Source organism: Mobula hypostoma, chromosome 3 (genome assembly GCF_963921235.1).
Source record: "Mobula hypostoma chromosome 3, sMobHyp1.1, whole genome shotgun sequence".
In the NCBI taxonomy this organism is placed as follows: Eukaryota; Metazoa; Chordata; class Chondrichthyes; order Myliobatiformes; family Myliobatidae; genus Mobula; species Mobula hypostoma.
The window spans coordinates 19,092,935-19,112,993 of NC_086099.1; the positions used below are offsets into that span (position 1 = coordinate 19,092,935).

At 41.0% G+C, this 20,059-nt stretch overlaps 1 protein-coding gene across 2 annotated transcripts in view; it reads left to right on the forward strand.

Moving 5' to 3' along the window:
- dcaf12 (DDB1 and CUL4 associated factor 12) overlaps positions 1 to 20,059 on the forward strand; it is an 82,200-nt gene that overhangs the window by 60,828 nt on the left and 1,313 nt on the right. For both annotated transcript variants that reach the window (XM_063042058.1, XM_063042059.1), the window contains 4 exons: positions 587 to 780; positions 2,136 to 2,201; positions 4,092 to 4,254; positions 7,004 to 7,188. In XM_063042058.1, the coding sequence (XP_062898128.1) occupies positions 587 to 780; positions 2,136 to 2,201; positions 4,092 to 4,254; positions 7,004 to 7,188 (608 nt within the window). The remainder of the gene's footprint in view (positions 1 to 586; positions 781 to 2,135; positions 2,202 to 4,091; positions 4,255 to 7,003; positions 7,189 to 20,059) is intronic.

The following is a 20,059-nucleotide window of genomic DNA, read 5'->3' on the forward strand; positions in this document are numbered from 1 at the left end:
TAGTTTTCCTGTCATCTAATATCCTTTCTTTCTTGAATGCCAGAACTCTCTGTAGCACTGTGACTTAACTAATGCCATTTACAAACACAATACTTCCTTTTTATGTCGTGCTTGTGTACCAAAATAGTCTTGCAGTTTTCAAATCACATTGTTTCATTATCTTGGTGAAAAGTACATCCTTCAGTGTTCTTTCTCCAAGAAGTACAACTACATAGTTATGTACTATAATAAAGTAACTCCTGATTCCTTGCCACCTTTTTCCTGATCTCAGTCGGTGGGGGGGGGGGGTGCAGAATTAGTTTTCATCCATGTTTAGAAACCAACTGCAAGCCTGTGTTTTCATCTCATTTATTTCTACATTCACAGTTAGACAAAAGTTTTCAGCAGCAGAGGGCTCCTGACACATTGCGTGGGATCTGTCCACTAATGTAAAAACAAGTTGATCAGTTGTTTACACTAATCTTAGCAATTTTGCTCTAACTTTTAATGTCTTTTTTTTTAACTTCATTTTGTTTTAAAACAATTTCTGCTTGAAATACTCTATCCAAAAATGACTGTGTCCCAAGTCTTTAATTTTGTGCTGCAGGTTCCAGGGATGGTTCCATGGGCCTTTGGGAAGTAACTGAAGAAGTACTAAACCAGTCCGACACAAGTATGGATCCCACACGAGTCCCAACTTACACCCACATAACACACAAAGCTTTGAAGGACATTCCCAAGGAATATACAAATCCTTATAATTGCAAAGTGAGAGCTTTGGCCTTTAACAATAACAGCAAGGTAATTTTCAACAATATCCTTAATCTTGTTTTTCTTTGTAGATGGCATTTTTTTGTTTGCCTCTTTTAATCAATTTCTATGAAGGAACTGCTCTTTTTGCAGCAATCCTTCTCTGAGTCAGAAGTACCTCAATATTTTCTGCCAGAATACCACTCTTTCTTGCTAAACTTCTACACTAATTGGCTACTTTATTAGGTACAGGAGATGCCTAATAATCTGGTCACTGAGTGTATTTCTGTATGTTCATGGTCTTCTGCTGTTGTAAGCTCATCCAGTTCAAGGTTCAACATGTTGTGCCTCTAGAGATGCTTTTCTGCACATCACTGTTGTAATGCATGAATACTTGAGTTACTGTTGCCTTCCTGTCAGCTTGAACATGTCTGGCATTTTCTGCTGACTTCTCTCATTAACAAGGCATTTTTCTCCACTGAACTGTCACTTTTTGAATGTTCTTTGTTTCTCAAGCCATTCGCTGTTGTGCATGAGCATCCCAGAGATCAGCATTTAAAGAGATAATCGAACCATCTCTTCTGGCACCAACAATCATTCCACAGTCCAAGTCAATCATATCAAATTTCTTCCCCATTCTGATGTTTGGTCTGAACCGCAAATGAACCTCATCTGCATGCTTTTATGCTTTGAGTTGCTGTTACATAATTGGCTGATTAGACATTTGGATTAACAAGCAGGTGTAGAGGTTTACCTAATAAAGTGGCCATTGAGATAACAGGAAAATTCATCAAAGAGCCAGCCTTCTTCCTGCTGTTCTGCTTATTGACAGTTCAATTTACTGCATTCTTTTTACAACTTCTTTATAGTCTTAAAATGAGTTGTACAAAAGAACATCCAGCCTCAAGGAGGTAAATCTAGTGGAATGGGGAGGGAATATTGATGAATACCAGAAAATATTTTTGACGTGGATATGTTGCTTACCTCACAGTAGGTGAGGTCTTCAAAGATTTTTTTTAAAGAAAATCTTGTCTCATCATCAGCCTGAACTTAAAAAGGTGTGTGCTTTTTTTTACATCTGTGGTGAATCTTTTGGTTTCCACATGCAGGTTCTGGGATACCTTTCTAATTCAATAGCAGTAGCATGGATGTATTTTTGTTAATTAAGCAATCTTTCAAAACTGTCAATTGTAGATAACATTCAGCATCCTGTGTAATTTAATGTGAACCTAACTAAAGAGTAAACAATTGATTTTTCGGGCCCCAAACATCAACTGTTTACACTTTTCCATAGAGGGAGCCTGACCTCCTGAGTTTCAACAACTTTTGTTTGTTGCTTTGGACTTCTAGCATATTTTCTCATGTTTGTGACTAACTAAACACTCAACTGTAAACTGATTTTTCAGGAGCTTGGTGCAGTGTCTCTTGATGGTTACTTTCATTTATGGAAAGCAGAAGATAACTTGACAAAGGTAACATTTCTTGTTAAAGCTTAAAGCTGTAAAATAATGAATGAAGCATTGATATTTCAATGTTACATGAGCTTTCTATGAATAACTGCTATGCTACTTGAAACAGTATTATGGTGAACTGATCAATTGTAATTTGCTTTTTCCACTTTCTTCCAAAGTTCAAAGTAAACTTATTTTCAAAGTATACATGTCACCATATAGGACCCTGAGATTTGTTTTCCTGCAGATGCACTCAATAAATCCATAATAGAATAATAACCATGATAGAATGTTAGACGTTCGATCAGTGTGCAAAATACAACATGGCAAATACAAAAAGAAAGAAATGATAAATATTGAGAACGTGAGATGAACAGGCCTTGAAAGTAAATCCATAGATTGTGGGAACATCTGAATGATGACACAAGTGAAGATATCCCCTTTGGTTCAAGAGCTAATGGTTCAAGGGTAATAACTGTTTCTGAACCTGGTGGTGTGAGTCTTGAGGCTCCTGTATGTTTTTCCTGATAGCATCAGTGAGAAGATACCAAGACCCTGATTATGAATGCTGCTTTCCTGTGACAATATTTTGTGTGGATGTGCTCAGTGGAGGGGAGAGCTTTACCCATGATGCTCTGGACCATATCCAATACTTTTTGTATGATTTTCTGTTCAAGGGTATTAGTGTTTCCATACAAGGCTGTGGTGTAGCCAGTCAATATACTCTCCACTACATACCCTTCAGGCAGGTGGGGCTCATCAGCCTTGGATGGCAGCTCACCTAGGAGAAGGAAATTACTGATTTTAAGTCTCCGCTGCCTTGCGGCCGTACCCACCCATGGGAAAGGCTTTGGGAGTAAACCCTGAGGAAAAAATCTGGAGCCAGGGTCCCTAAGGTAATTTGATGTTGTTTACAACTTCACTCTGGCAATCTCTGCGACGACATTGGTGCCAAGCTGTATCGGCACTTGCCCTTCCCTTGGACTACATCAGTGACGTGGAGAGGGGGAACCCACTGCATGGGCAACAGCCTGTTCTTCAAATCCTCCTGCCCAGACTTGGGCCCTGGAGAGGACACAGTCCACCAGAGGCGCAAACCCATGATCCCCTGGGATCAGTGGCTGCCTGCTACTACACGTGCAGTTTAGTTGTCACGCAGAAGCTTCGCAAACTCCTCAGAATATTTTTGTAGCAGAAATTGCTGAAGAGTTTTTCTGTATATTGGAATGTGCAATACATTAAAGCTTACAGGTTGCTTTAGAGATTGAATTTTGGATATTGTTACAAGTGAAGTAAAAACAGTAAATTTTCCCTATGTATTCAGGCTTAATCAGGAATTGATCGTAAGTAGGTTGATATTTGCAGGGTTAGTATATTCAAGAGGGTAATTAGATTAATAAAACTGGTGAAAGGATACGAAGATTAATTTAGTTAATTTGAAAGAGAGGCCAGTCACATTATTTTATCCCCTAATCTAAACAGGTAATTTGTGAGGTTAAGTCAATCTTATTGTACTAGGGGACTGTTTGATAGTCTGATAACAGTGGAATAGAAACTGTCCTTTTGGCTGGTGATGCATGCTTTTGGACTTTTGTATCTTTTGTCCAATGGAAAGGAGTAGAAGGATGTTTGGGGCATGTGCAGTCTTTGATTATGTTCACTGCCTTGCTCTGCTGCCTGAAGTCTACACAGAGTCCACAAGGAAAGGCTGGTCTCAGTGAATTGCTGAGCTGTGGCCACAACTCTGTACAGTTTCTTGTAGTCTAGGGCATAGCAGTTGACACACCGAGCTGTCATACATCTGGTTGACTGTTTTATATAGTGCATTGATAAGAATTGGTGAAGGTAAAAGGAAGCTGCCAAATTTCTTATTATATAGTTCAAGTGAAATTAAATTGTTTTCTGTTCCAGTTGCTGTCTACCAAGTTACCTCATTGCCGAGAAAATGTTTGCTTAGCATATGGACAAGAGTGGTCTGTATATGCTGTGGGGTCCCAAGCACATGTTTCTTTCCTTGATCCAAGACAACCACAAAACAATGTAAAATCAGTCAGTTCGAGGGAACGGGGTAGTGGTAAGTTTGTACTTTCATTGCAAGAAATTGTGAAACTGTTCTCAAATTCTAGTTGGCTTAGTTTGATAAATACATCATGGTGCTTTTTCTTTTCCCGTATATTCAGTTTTTTTTCAAGAGCAAATGGGTTTAAAACAACAAAAAAATTGAAACTGGAAGACTGACATTAAGATCTTAGTATAAACAGTTCTTTATGGATAAACATGGAAAAAAAAACTCGTGAGCCCCAAATTTACCACTCTTAATCTCCACATGAAATATCTCTGTATGACATTCACAATAAGGCTGAATGAGATGAGATCAGCTAATCAATACTGAACTGCAAGAATTGGTGGAGACTTGATATTCATCATTCTCATTGCCTGACTCCCTCGTAACTTTCCATCAAATCTATGATCCAAATTGGAAGTATGGCAGTTTTCTTCTGACTGGATAAGGCTGTCTTGCTGTGTTTCACCTACAATTGGTGCTTTATTAACACCAAATCTACCAGCCTTTAAATTAAAATCATCCATCACTGTATACCATCTTCAAGATGTGTTATAGTAAATTACCAAGGCTTTTCCAACACAAGATCTGTGCTACTAGAAGGACAAGGGCACGTAAAAGCACCTTCAAGTTCTTCAAGTCACCCATAGGGATCTCTTGGAAATAATTCACTGCTCCTTTGTTGCTGAATCATTATCCAGAATCTGTGCATTAAACAATCATTCTTTCAATGCACAGACTACAGTGATTTGAGAAGGTAACTAATAGCCATCTTTTTGTAAGCAAATGGCCTTTTGGCAATAAGCGCTAACCTTGGCAACTACAGTTGCCATCACATAGGATGGAAACAAACTCTTCAACTCACTAACAGTGATGAATCTGGAATCCTTTGCCACAGGCAGCTGTGGAGGCCAAGTATTTACGTACGGTATATTTAAGGCAGAGGTTGATGGATTCTCGATTGGTCAGGGCATGAAGGAATATGGGGAGAAGGCAGCAGATTGGGGATGAGAGGAAAATTGGATCAGCCATGATGAAATTGCAGAGCAGACTCAATGGGCCTAATTCTGCTCCTTTATCTTATGGTCCAAGCAGACCATCGAACCTCAAGTTCCAATAATTGAGTTTCTCCTGACCTTCTCATGAACTTTTCCTGATTCTACTACTTAACTGAACAATTTAGTGGCCAATTAAACTACCAGCCCTCATCTTTTAGATGTGAAGGGGAGCTGAAAACAGAGGAATCCCACGGGGCTGTGGGAAGAATCTGCAAACTCCACAAAGTACCAGAGGTTAAAATTGAACTTGGATTTTTGGAGCTGTGTGTCAGCCATTCTACCAGCTCTGCCACCATGCTGCTGTAAGATGAAAGACTTTAATGTGTTGTGAGAATAGGGAGAGCAGAATTGGCCACTGTAGTTGCATGTTACAGGTTTCTCTTGTAAAATAGAATAATGCATTCATACAATTCCTAGAACTGATTGTCAGTGTGTATTCATACAATCATGTCGTTACATTACAAAGTCCTGATCTGTTGGTGATACTGAAACAGAAAAAAAACCATCCTTTCAAATTAAGGTTGCTTTTGGCTTTTATTGATCATTAATGTCTATTGATCCAATGTTAACCTGTATTGGTCACAGCACAGAAAAAGACTGAAATTGCCTACATTGCTTTCCTTGTATCCCCTTTAAATTATTCCTTGCCTTAGCTTTTGACATTTGCTTTTTTTTTGTTGGGGGGGGTGGATTGGGAAAGAATAGTTTATTATTGCGTATCCTTTCTTTCAGAATTTTTACACCCGTCATGTTCTACCTGTCCACCACCACAACTCCACTTGTCTTTCAAGGAAGACAAGCCCCGTCTCTCCTCATAAATGAGACTCTCTATCCCAGGCAGCACCTTGGTTAATCTCTTCTGCACTTGCTCCAGGGGAATTGTGTCCTTTCAGTACTGAGGTGAATAAAACACCACAGAACACTATACTGTTGCTTCTCTGATACTTTATGCCCTGGCTAATGAAGGCTAACATCTTACAAGCTTTACTTTCACCCTATCTAGCTGCTTGGCCACCTTAAAGTATTTTTGGACTTGTATGCAAATATTGGTCATCGTCTTAATGATCCCTTAATATTTAATGCTCTCACATTCATTTGATTATTGCTGGATTACAGTATCTGATCAGTTACGAGTTGAGAATTTCGTGATGTGAGTGTCGTACTACCCAGTTTCTGTCCTAAACAGAGACTGAAATTATAAATGTCATATGCTACCTTTCTCTGGAGACTCCTTATAAACACACATCACAAAGCCTATAGAGTCCCACTGGGCTACTTAACTTTGTCATTAAGTCGTTAATTAACCTTGTTTTCATGGTCTGGAAGCTGAATTTAAAGCACAACACCACAAATATGGTAGTTTGTATATATTTTACATAATTCAATTAATGTTGAAGCTTTTATGTTGGAATCTTGTTAATAGCTTTATTTTTAAAATTACACACTGCATCAACGATGACCAACATTTGTATTAGTTATTGAAGTTCAATTTCACTTGAGAACTGAGTGGCATACGCAGTCTAGTTTTGCATTAGCAAGTTTAAATGGTGTGAGGGAACATAAGCCATAAGAGTAGTAGGTGTTAGTTCTTGTGTGTAGAATAAGAAAGCTATCACTTCCTATTTGCCATAGAACACGAGTAAAGTAGTTTTGGAACTTTGTATTGAAAGAAGATTTTTAATTGTAAATTTCTTTTTGAATAGGTATTCGATCTGTGAGCTTTTATGAACACATCATAACAGTAGGAACTGGACAAGGCTCACTACTTTTCTATGACATCAGAGCGCAGAAATTTATGGAAGGGCCTTCCACGGCAAAGTACAACATTGAGAAGTTGAAATCCAAGTGCGATGAGATTTTAAAATTAACAACAGGGAAGGGTTGGTTGGTAAGTTTAGAGAAATTCTGTCTTTTCCTAAAAAAAAAGCACAAAATGTACACTTTCCTAAAACTGCTGTTCCAGAAAATTTTAAAGTTTGGTTACAGGTAAGAATTGGGATAAGAAGTAGACTTAAGATAGTTAGCAAAGAGTTGTAAAGTGCTGATGTTGGAAATCTGAAATATAGAAAATGCTGGAAATACTCAGCGGGTTGGGCAGTATTATCAGCCAGAGTAGCAAAATTAACATTTCAGGTAGATGACCTTTTTGCAGAATTAGAAAAAAATTAGAGAGGGGTACCAACAGATTGAATGATATAAATTATAGCCATACTGGCTGTAAAAGGTAGTGAAGACAAGTTGATTCCAAGTTGTCTATCTGGAGGTGTAAATAGAAAGAAATTAAATGAGGATGGAAGAGAATTGAAAAATACAAGAGTGCTAGGAGAAAGAGCAAAGAGAATCCTGCAGCAGTTGAGAACCTTGAAGTAAAACTAAATGGTGGAAATGCCTAGCAGGCCAAGCATCATCCGTGGACATAAAGAAAACTGAATTAATTTTGCTGGTTTTCATCAGAATTGGGGAGTATTGATACAAACTAAAAAGACTCATCTGAAGTTACAGATGAAAGGGTGGAGTTCTAAGAGCTTATAACCTGTTTGGTTAGAAAATGAAATGCTGTGTTTTGGTCATTTTTTGGACAGTGATTGAGGCCAAAGATACAGATTGATGTAATCTAAGGAACTGCAGAGGGAAGTGGTGCCTTTGGAATGTTGAAAGGAGGCAAGGAGGTGTAATAGATGCCATATCATTGAAGATTGGGGAAGTTAAGGAGGATGATTTTATGTATTAACATAAAAGATGCGGATTACAACTTCAAAGTTCAAAGTAAATTTCATTAGCAAAGTACATACGTCACAGTATACAACCCTGAGATTCGTATTCTTACTCAATGAATCTATAGAGTAGATACTATAACAGGAGCATTGAAATATCAACCAGAGTGCAGAGACGACAAACTCTGCTAATGCAAATATAAATAAATAGTAATAAATAATGAGAACATGAAATAATATGATAGAGAAAGTGAGGTCATTGGTTCTGGGAACATTTTAGTGATGGGGCAAGTGAAATTGAGTGTAGTTATCCCCTTTTATTGAAGAGCTTGATGGTTGAGGGGTAGTAACTGATATTGAACTTGGTGGTGTGGAGCATGAGGCTCTTGTATATTCTTTCTGATGGCAGCAGCGAGAAGAGACTTCAAGCTTATATATCAGATTTGAAGACATAATTAATTTTAAAAGTCCTCATAAGTACTTAATCTGCCAAAACAGTTAAGGCAAAGGTTATTATAATTTTTCAAATTAGATGACGAATATTCATAAACTGAACAGAATTAAAACTGGAAGGCCAAACTTTCAGTAAAAAGAATTAACATTTGGATTTGGTGTAAAATCAGTTATTTGGACTTGACACTAGAGCATTTCCCGTTAAGAGTTTGTTTGTTGGCATTGCTTATAAAACTTGAGGGAGGAGAAGATGGCGGTGCGACGCAGCTCGCAGTGGCCACTCCGGTGGTGGTGTTCTGTTATTTGTCAAGTAGGGTGCCGTGCACAATCCTGATTTGATGGAGACAGACGTGAGAGCATGGAGGAACATCTGGTGAAACTTCTGAAATACCTGCTTCACTGCTGCTGCTACTGTGTGATCCAGAATCTCCAGAGGGGAAGGCCCCGAGTCCTCAGCTTTGCTTGTTGCTCGGCAGCTGGGGCGGGGTCGAAGTGCTCAGCAGAGGATGGTGCCCGGAGAGGCTGTGTCAGGGGCTGGTCAGAGGCTCGAAGTTTTCGGACAGAGTAGGAGTCTGCTGCGGTTGGGTGCTTCCAATGGTGCTGCATCAGCAAGTTGGCAGCGCTTGGAGGTTCATGGCAGGGAGAGTTTCTCCCATCTACCATCTGTGTGAGATGATGAGGCTATCGGGACTTTGAGACTTTTTTTTTAACCGTGCCCATGGTCTGCTCTTTATCAAATTACGGTATTGCTTTGCACTGTTGTAACTATATGTTATAATTTTGTGGTTTTGTCAGTTTTAGTCTTGGTTTGTCCTGTGTTTCTGTGATATCATTCTGGAGGAACATTGTATCATTTTTTTAATGCATGCATTTCTAAATGACAGTAAATGAGGACTGAGTGTCTTCATAATCTAAAAGTAATAGCTTTCAAAATCTATTTGAAAAGTTAGCTGAATTAAATTTCAAATACAATCTTGAATAATTACACACCTCAATTTATATCGCTTCATTCAAATGATTTGCAATTTGCTCCAACACGAAAGGTAGTTTACTGTGAGTTTTAATTCTGAAGTTAAGATCATGAAATCTTTGTTTTCATTTCACATACTCTTTATTCCACGTGTAATGCCCTGGTTAAGATTTCTCCTGCTATGCCATGAGGTATTCTATTCCAGCAGTTTTCTGTAAAAGCAGTGTGACCTGCTGAAAAGTGTTTTGGCTTGGGCTAAATGTAAGGGGCCATGTTGTCCAACGTAGGAACATGCATCAGCAAATCAGGATTGTGAGATATGAGAGCTGTGGGAAAGAGTTTTCTGAAGGACAGTAGTCTGGTTTGGGGTCTTTTAGCAGGAGTTGCGGAGTGGGGACAAGGGAAGATGCTGCAGAATACTGTTGGAAGGAGAGTCCGTGTTGCAAGAAGTGCTTTGTGTAGATGAATGGCTCCAAGGAGGGAAGAGCCAGTACTCCTGAGAGGGAGTCAGGTTGTTTGAGATGGTCTTCGAGGGGAGTTCAAAATGTGTGTGCTTTTACAGACAGTGGGTCTAGCGCGTAAATAAAGAGATGCACCCTCAACTACTCCAGTATGAACTCCGTTTGTGTGCACAGTGGACTAGTTTAACTGTAATGGGTCCTTTTTCTTTTTCTGTAACTGTTAAAGCTGGAAATTTGGTAAATACACTCTTTGTAACTTTAAGCTGGTGTGCGATCTGTTATTTCTGGGTTACCAATATGGGCCGTATTTGCATGGCATTAGCTCAAATCAAGGTTCCTTTAATTGGGGCATCGTGATGTTCCTGTTTGGTTGAAGCCCAAATCATACCGACCCGAGACATATATTGTTCATGAAAGGTGGCCTTGTCACCGCTGAGTCACATGGCTGTTAGCAGAGTTAGCTAACCAGCCAAGTCTGTATACGAGCCCAATGAGAAGGTTACACACATAAGAATACCAACATAATTCATTAGTAAACAATAGTATGGTGTGTACATTATCTTCACGATAAAACAAAATATTTTATTAGGCAAATTCCCATCTTATGTATTTGCATAACCATAAACAAAATTAAAACATGAAAAAGTCTCTCTTTTTCAGTTAAACCTTTGATCTGGTGATAAATTTTCTATGCAGTACATAGTTGCATGTGAGAATGGTTTGACTAAGTTGGCATTTCTCTACAAAACAGTGTGCCTGCTGGTTATTAGGATATTGTAACAGAGCTTGATGATTTATTTTAAAACTTTTAATGTTGCTCTAATTAAACTTGAAAATGTATTGAAGAAACTTTTGAATAAATTGAAGTAATGTTTTTTTAAAAATTGATGGTACATCCTGCAAACTGCAGTCACATTGCCTAGGATCTTCACATCCTTATGCTGCAGTTACATTGAGAAATTTGGCAAGATGTCTATTCATATCTACTGTTCTCATTAAATTAGTTGTATTCCTTTAGTTTAAAAGACTGCAAACCACAAGCTGTGAAATTGAAAATTGATAAAGTATTATTAATACAACTGTAAAGTCCGGTCATACTGGACTAATAGAGTAGCTGTTTTGGGAAACTGGCATAGGTGCAGTGGTTTGAATATCCACTTTCTGTGTTGTAAAATTCCATGACTCTAAAGGGGGAAAACAGGACAACTTTTTAAATTGGTAGTGAGCAGGATTGATTCAGTTCAGTGCTGAGGGTCATTCCTCCCTGTGTATATTAATGATTATCATTACCTAAATCTGGAGGAAGTAGTCTTGAAATTGATTAGCAAAATAGGAAACTGTGATTAGTTTCTTCTAATCTAAATGAGGAAAGCCAGTGCAGACTACCCATGTGGCTGTTCCCCTCAACAATAGGTATACTGCTTTGGATACTGTTTGGGGGAGGGGTGACCTAGCAGAGGAAAGCCGCAGTCCCTGGCACTGAGTCCGGCTGTGGCTCAGAAGGGTAGGTGGTGGAGAAGAGATGAGCTGCAGTGATAGGGGATTCATTGGTTAGGGGAACAGAAATGAGGTTCTGTGGATTGGAACGAGGTTCCTGGATAGCATTTTCCCTCCTGAGTGTCAGAGTCAGGGATATTTCAGACAGAGTCCCCAACGTTCTTAAGTGGGAGGGTGAGCAGCTAGAGGTTGTAGTCCACGTTGGTACCAATGATATGGGTAGGATGGGTAAGGAGGTCAAGCAAAGTAAGTTCCGGAGGTTGTGTGCGAAGTTAATGGACAGGACCTCCAGGGTTGTGATCTCAGGAATGCTACCCATGCAATGTGCTAGTGAGGCCAGAAATAGGAAGATCATACAGTTTAACTCGTGGCTAAAGGGTTGATAGAGGAGGGATAGCTTCAGGTTTTTCAATCATTCAGCTCTCCCAGGGAAGGTGGGACTGGTACAGAGGCACAGCTTGTACCTGTACTGGAGGGAGCACTAATCTCCTAGCAAGAATGTTTGCTAGTGATGCACAGAAGGGTGGGGTAGGGGAGTTTAAATTAGAGTTTCAGGGGTTGGGGACCAGTGTGCCAGAACAGATAGTACAGGTGGTTCAATAGGTACACTTAATGTCAGAGAAATGTATATCATATACATCCTGAAATTCTTTTTTTTTCCGCAAACAACCACGAAAACAGAGTGCCCCAAAGAATGAATGTTAGAACTCCAAAGCCCCCCGCCGCCACACTCAAGCAGCAGCAAGGCAATGACCTTCCCCCACACCAGCAAAAAAGCATCAGCACCCTCCACCGAGCACTCAAGCATGCAGCATAGCATCAATAAAGACAGACTTGCAGTACCCCAAAGACTACTTGTTCATCTGGTAATTCGACATACCACAGGCTCTCTGTCTCCCGAATGAGGGCGAAAGAGGTGTCCCCATTTCACATCGAGAGGGGAGGTGTAACAAACAACTGGCTGATTTATGATGTTAAAAGTCTGTTGCGTCACTTTTTCTGAGCTCTGCACCCAGAGAGTCGGCCCCAGGGCTCAGGTCTCTGAACACACAGCCCACGGCAGCTAACCTGCTGCTCTTGATGTTCCGTGTTCTCCCACAACGCCACAGTCAGGGCACCAGCCTTGAATCAGCCCGTCTCCAAACCACAAAAATCTGGCACCCTGAAGGCGCGCTAGTCTTCCAGGCTGTGTCCTTGGGATATCAAAAAGCAGCCGGTCGTGAGGCCCTGACAGCGGATCTCATTCCTACAAAGAACCGATCAGAGTGTAACTCCAAGTCAGGGTTTTCAAAGAACCTTAAAAAGGAAAAAAAAGAGATATCAAAGATAGAAGTAGAGCTGTTTCCAAAGATGCAAGCGAAGGAGTCACTGTTTAACGCCATTTTGGCTTTGCTCCACCCTCTGAGTCAGTTGTGGAGAACGATGTTATTAAGCCTACATACAAAGTTAAGAATCACAAAGTGAGCATGGTGAGCACTAATGTTCTGAGCTGCATATATTTTAATGCGAGGAGGATGAGCTTAGGGCAGGGATCAGCACATGGAATTATGACATTGTAGGTATTAGTGACGCGGTTTCAGGAGGGGCACGACGGATAATTCAGTGTTCCGGGGTTCTGTTGTTTTAGACCTGAAAGACTAGGAAGGATTAAAGGGAGAAAGATGGCATTACTAGTCGGGGGAAAGGTCACAGCAGTGCCCAGTCAGGAAAGACTGGAGAGTTCATCTAATGAGGTTTTATGGGTAGTACTGAGGAATAAGAATGTTATGACCACGTTAATGGGATTATATTATAGGCCACCCAATAGTCTATGGGATCTAGAGGAGCAAATTTGTAGAGAGATTGCAGATTATTGCAAGAAACATAAGGTGATAGGTGATTTTAACTTTCTACATATTGACTGGAACTGCATTCTGTAAAAGGGCTAGTTGGGAAAGAGTTTGTCAAATGTGTTCAGGAAAGTTTCATTAATCAGTACATAGAAGTCCCAAGTAAAGAGTGCAATGCTAGATTTCCTATTAGGGAATGAGGCAGGGCAGGTGACAGAAATTTGTGCATGGGAACACTTTGTATCCAGTGATTGTAATGCTGTTAGTTTCAAGGTAATTATGGAAAAGGATAGGTCTGGTTCTCGGGTTGAGATCCTAAAGTGAAGAAAGTCCAATTTTGATGTTACTGGAAAGGATCTGGTAAGTGCGAATTGGGACAGGTTGTTTTCTGGCAAAGGTGTGCTTGGTAAGTGGGAGGCTTTCAGGAGTGAAATTTTCAGAGTACAGAGTTTGCATGTTCCTGTCAGAATGAAAGACAAGGATAACATGTTTGAGCAATATTGGTTTTTGAGATACTGAGGCCTTACTTAAGAAAAAGGTGCATAGCAGGTATAGGAAGGCAGGAACAAATGAGGTATTTGAGGAGAATAAGAAATGGAAGAAGGCACTTAAGGAAACCAGGAGGGCTAAAACAAGACATGAGGTTACACTAACAGACAAGGTAAAGGAGAATCCTGAGGGATTCTACAGATGTATTAGGAGCAAAAAGATGGCAAGGTCCAAAATTGGTCCGATGGAAGAGCAGAGTGGTAATCTATGCATGGAGCCAAAAGAGATGGGGAGATCTTAAATGGAATTTTTGCATGTGTATTTACTCGGGTTATAGACGCAGAGTCTATAGATATGGGACAGTGCAGCAAGTGAGGTCATGGACCCTGTACAGAATAGAGATGGAGGTGTTTGTTGTCCCGAGGCAATTTAAGGTGGATAAATCCCCAGAGCCTGACAAGATGTTCCCTCGTACCCTGTGTGAGGCTAATCAGAAATTTCAGGGGCCCTAACAGATATTTAAAACCACCTTAGCTGCAGGTGAGGTGCCAGAGGATTGGAGAATACCTAAATGTATTCTGTTGTTTAAGAAAGTCTTCAAGAATAAGCCAGGAAATTATAGGCCAGTGAGCCTGACATCATTGGTGGAAATTGACCCTGCATCCACCACTTGTGCTGACAGCTTGCTCTACACTCACCATCCTCTAAATGAAGTTCCCTCTTATGTTCCCTTAAACATTTTACCTTTCACCCTTAACCCATGATCTCTAGTTCTAGACTCATCCAAACTCAGTGGAAACAATTCTGCTTGTATTTACTGTATCTATTCCACTCCATTTTATACACCTCTATCAAATTTCCCCTCAATCTTCATTCTAGGAAAGAAAGTCCTTACCTATTCAACCTTTCTCTATAAACTCAGGTCCTCAAGTCCCAGCAACATCCTTGTAAATTCGCTCAGCACTCTTAATTTACATCTTTCCAATAGGTAGGTGGCCAAAAGTGGACACAATACTCAAAATTAGGCCACACCAACATATTGTACAGTTTCAACAATACACCCCAACACCTGTGGAAATTGAGGGTCAATTCCAACATTTAAGAGAAATTTTGATAGGTACATGGATGGGATTAGTATGGAGGTACAGCTCAATGGGACAAGGCATATTAATGGGTTGACACAGACCAAATGGGCTGAAGGGCCTGCTTCTATGTTGTAGTGTTCTATGACTCTGAGCTTTATTTGTAAAATTTACATCAAAACATCATCTGCTGTGTCCAGTGGCCCTGGTGAAGCCTCCTGTACATCAGTTGTCTGGGAAAATGAAGTATAATAGGATCATGGACAGGATGGATAAGTATGATTAGATTGTTTCTGTGCTCTATGGCAAACTTCCATATGGTTTGGTCAGGATCAATAGTCTGTCTTCAGTGTGAGACACGTGGCTTTTAGTGATGACTCCTGCAAGCTATGATGAATAGATCAGAATAGGAATTGGATAATTATATCCACTTTAGTGTGACATCAGAGCTCATAATCTTATGGAAAGGTTTTGTAAAGAAACCTGTAACAGTGAAAAGCTGAAATTTAAGTCTGTTGAAGAGAGTTTCCTCAGATGGAGGAAGCACAGCAGCTATTGACAAAAGTGGAAATTGAGTGCAATAAAGTTGGTCTTCACCAAAACGCTAAAAAGACAAGAGTATATGGCATTTAACTGCGACGAAGGTACTCTCAAGACCGTAAAGAATGATACCATTAAGAAAGTGTTTGACTTCAAGTACCTCGGATCAAGAATGATGAGTTCGGAGAAGGACGTAAAGACACGGAAGGCCCTGGCGTGGAGGGCTATGAACGACATGGAGGAAATCTGGAAGTCGAACCTGACCAGAGGGCTTAAAAAGAGGATCATCATATAGTCCATTCTCACGTACGGATGCGAGATGTGGGCACTCACCAAGACTGTGTGAAAGTCTCTAGATGGTTGCTATACAAGAATGCTCTGGATGGCTCTTGACATGAGTTGGCAACAGCACATGAGAAACGTCAAGCTCTATGACGACCTACTGATGCTCACCACTAAAACTGAGGTGAGAAGACTGCACCTAGCAGGGCACTCTCTATGCCACCCCGAGCTACCTGCCAGTCTAGTCATCATATGGGAGCCCAAGCATGGGAGGACACACTCCTAGAAAACAGAGGCACGGCAAATGTAGATGAACTGAACACACTGGGGGAGGAGGAGAAGTGGAGAGTCCGTCATCATGCCTGATGCCGGCCCCTTAGGCCTGAGTCGATGTAGATGTTGTAGTAGTAGTAGAAGAAGAGAGTTTCAAATTAACAGGAAAAGTTTTTTGTGGAACTAAGAGCAAACTGTAGCTGAGAGCATGAGTGAGAAGCTGAAAGCAATGAGAAGTGAGGATTATAGCAGTGGGCAAATGTTTCTGCATCCAATCCATTGCAAATATATGATATGGAATGTAATCATTAAGCTTTTCACTCTAATTTGCTGGCAGCTAAACTAGTAGCATCCTTCTACTAGCTCCTTAATGGTTCCTCAGGCGACAGCTTCCAGATAGTCAATCATTTCAATTTTTCTATGTCTCCACCAACTTCTATTTTAATTTTGTTTTTGAAACTGTTGGAGCTTGTGACTTGGTCTGTAGTTTGATCGAGTGAGCTAGCACTCTGTGGCTGCTGGGCCGTGCTGCGCCGCTTCCCTCAGAGAGGCTGCTGAACGCCATTGCTCTTGGAGATGTTATCAAACTTCTGAGATTTATGGATTGGACTGTAGTTCATATTGCCTTTTTCAGTTTAGTTTTTTGTATTCTCGCCCATTCATTCTTGTTGCTGATTGTCAGGCTGGGGGCTTGATATTCTAATCAGTTAGTTTTTGTGTGAGGGAGGGGTTGAGGGGTTTGGAGTTTGAGTTTTTGTTTTTCGTTTTTCTTTTCATGTCTGGGGGATTACAGCTAGCGGGCGAAAGTGGGTTGGTGTCTGTCTTTCAACTACTGTGGTTTTCTGTATAGTATGGCTCTCTGGGGAACACAAATCTCAGTTGTATTCTGCTTTGGTAATAAAATGAAACTTTGAACCATTAGCAATCTGTGTAGCCATTTTGTGAAGGGAAATGTCTTGCATTCAGTTGCAGGGATGTGATAAATTATCTAATGAGCAAGGGGCTGCTGTAAAAGATATTACAGTGCTTGGAATAAGAGAGAAAGTGATTACAATTGCTGTTCAATGAAGTTCACCAGAGTTGTCTATGTGCTGGATGAAATCTGGGACAGCAGAGAGTCGTTTTGCTGTGGTGCCATCTTGCAACAGAATTATGAAATCCCCTGCCCATGGGAAGGAGGGAATGGAGAAAAGTACTGGAATCTTGAAATTTATTTTTAAAAAATTTAGCATAAAAACTAGTATTTGTCAAAGACAATTCATAAACAGGTAAGCAGGCTCAAAAATTGGTAATGAGCAAAGAAGTTTCTTTTTTTAAAAAAACACAAGCTGTTCATGTAAGGAGAATGCCTACTTTTTATTTCAGCAATCTAGAACTAAAAAGATCATTAAACTCCACTGATCTGCTTTTCTTCCAGAAACTTTCTCCTGCAGAACTGGGTTTAAACTCTTAGGGTACAATCATTGGCACTTCAATTTTTGGGGGCTCTCGGGAGGATAAAGAGTTATTGAGACAACTACAGGTGGTGTTTGTGGAGGGGAGTTGGATAGTTGTGCTCTCCTGTTCTCATTTGGCCTCCACATACTCATTGTAAAGATTCAAGGTGCACAATGACTTAGATGTTTCTGCTCTATTTTGAGCATTTAGAATGTTGCACTTTGTCCAAGGATAAAGCACTAGTGTCGTCTTTGCTCTCTGAAATGATTTGTTCGATGACATTTTGGAGGAGGTTGATGTCATTGCTCACAGGAGTTATTCAAGCATAATCAAAGCATTGCTGTTTTTGTCTCATTGAAATTTTTGTCTCATTAAAACCACTGTTTACTTATCCTGTCAATAGTTTTAAAAGATATTGTGGAGATAATATCCTATCCTGTCAATAGTTCTCGGAGTCCCTTCCTACCTACATCCGTGACACTTCACACACTCTTGATCTCTTCAATTACTAAGTTCTCTGGCCCTGATTGTCTCATTTTCATTTTCACTATGGATGTCAAGTTGCTTTACATTTCTATCCCCCATCAGGAAGGCCTTAAAACTCTGCTTCTTTCCGGATAACAGACCCAACCAGTTGCCCTCCACTACCACTCTCTTCCATCTTGTGGAACTGGTCCTTGCCCTCAACAATTTCCCTTCTGGCTCCTCCCACTTTCTTCAAGCCCAAGGTGTAGCTTTGAGCACTCACATAGGTCCCAGCTATGCCTGCTTTTTTGTTGGCTAGTCTGTGTTCCAAGCATACTCTGGTTTTGCTCTCCAACTCTTCCTATGCCACATTAATGACTGTATTGATGTTGCTTCCTGCACCCATGTGGAGCTTGTCAATTTCGTCAACTCTGCCTCCAACTTGCACCCTGCCCTCATTTACTTGGTCCACCCCTCTCCCCTTTCTCAGTCTTTGTCTCTATCTCTGGAGACAGTCTATCTACTGATATCTTTTAGAAAACCATAGATGCTCACAGCTATACTATACCTCTTTCCACTCTGTCACTTGTGAAAATGCCATGCCCTTTTCTCAGTTTTCTGCATCTGTTCTTAAGATGAGGCGTTTTATTCCAGAACAACTAAGTACCTTCCTTTTTCAAAAAAAGGGGCTTCCCTTACTCCATCACCAATGCTTTCTCTCAGCTGCATCTTCCATTTCACACACATCTACCCTCACTCCATCCCCCCGCCACCACACCAGGGATAGGGTTTCTCTTGTCCTCATCCACCAACCCACAAGACTCTGCATCCAGAACATTATTCTCCTTAACTTCTGCCATCTCCAACAGGATCCCACCACCAAGCACATCATTCCCTCCCTTCACTTTCATCAGAGATTGCTCCCTATGCGACTCCCTTGTCCATGTGTTCCTCCCCACTGATTTCCCTCCTGGCACTTATCCTTGCAAGCAGAACAAGTGCTACACCTCACTCACTGCCATTCAGGGCCCCAAACAGTCCTTCTGGGTGAGGCGACACTTCACCTGTGAGTCTGTTGGGGTCATGTATTGTACCCGGTGCTCCTGGTGTGGCCTCTTGTACATCACATTAATGAGGAGTTCTGGGCATGCATTTTATTGAAGTTAATTTCATTTGATATATTCTGTTAAACTTTCACCCTGTGTCTTTTGTTAGCAAGGGTTACCTCTCATTAATTTTTTTTGTGGTCACCGTGGTACATAGTACATTTGTGAGTTTCAGCTGCTGCAGAACACCACATTCCACATCTTACCTTGACTTGCTGATTGGCCAAATTCTGTTCCTACATCTTATAGTCTAATATACGTCAGTGATGAATCTGATTCTGTATGTGCATGGGATCACTGCAGTCCGATACTATCCATACTTTGAACAATGATCAGCAAGGGGAACTCTTGCTAAATATGGTTTGCTCCTGTAAAATGAGGAACACTGTGGCCATTTTTGTCGTATTGTTTTTGCTGGGTAAAGTCACAAAACTCAGCAGGGATCATATTTGAACTGGGTTTTCCTTGTTCAGGGATGGTTTGCAAAACCAGAGGGATAAAAGTAACATTTCCTTTTCAATGGGCTTCCCTTCCTCCACCATCAACTCTGCTGTCAAACGCATCTCCCCCATTTCACGCACATCTGCTCTCACTCCATCCTCCCGTCACCCCACTTGGAATAGGGTTCCCCTGGTCCTCACCTACCACCCCACCAGCCTCTGGGTCCAACATATTATTCTCCGTAACTTCCGCCACCTCCAACGGGATCCCACCACTAAGCACATCTTTCCCTCCCCCCCCCCCACTTTCCGCAGGAATCGCTCCCTACACGACCCCTTGTCCATTCGTTCCCCCCCCCACCCCCCATCCCTCCCCACTGATCTCCCTCCTGGCACTTATCCTTATAAGCGGAACAAGTGCTGCACACGCCCTTACACTTCCTCCCTTACCACCATTCAGGGTCCCAGACGGTCCTTCCAGGTGAGGCGACACTTCACCTGTGAGTTGGCTGGGGTGATATACTGTGTCCGGTGCTCCCAATGTGGCCTTCTATGTATTGGCGAGACCCGACGCAGACTGGGAGATGGTTTTGCTGAACACCTACGCTCCGTCCGCCAGAGGAAGCAGGATCTCCCAGTGGCCACACATTTTAATTCCACATCCCATTCCCATTCTGACATGTCTATCCACTGCCTCCTCTACTGTAAAGATGAAGCCACA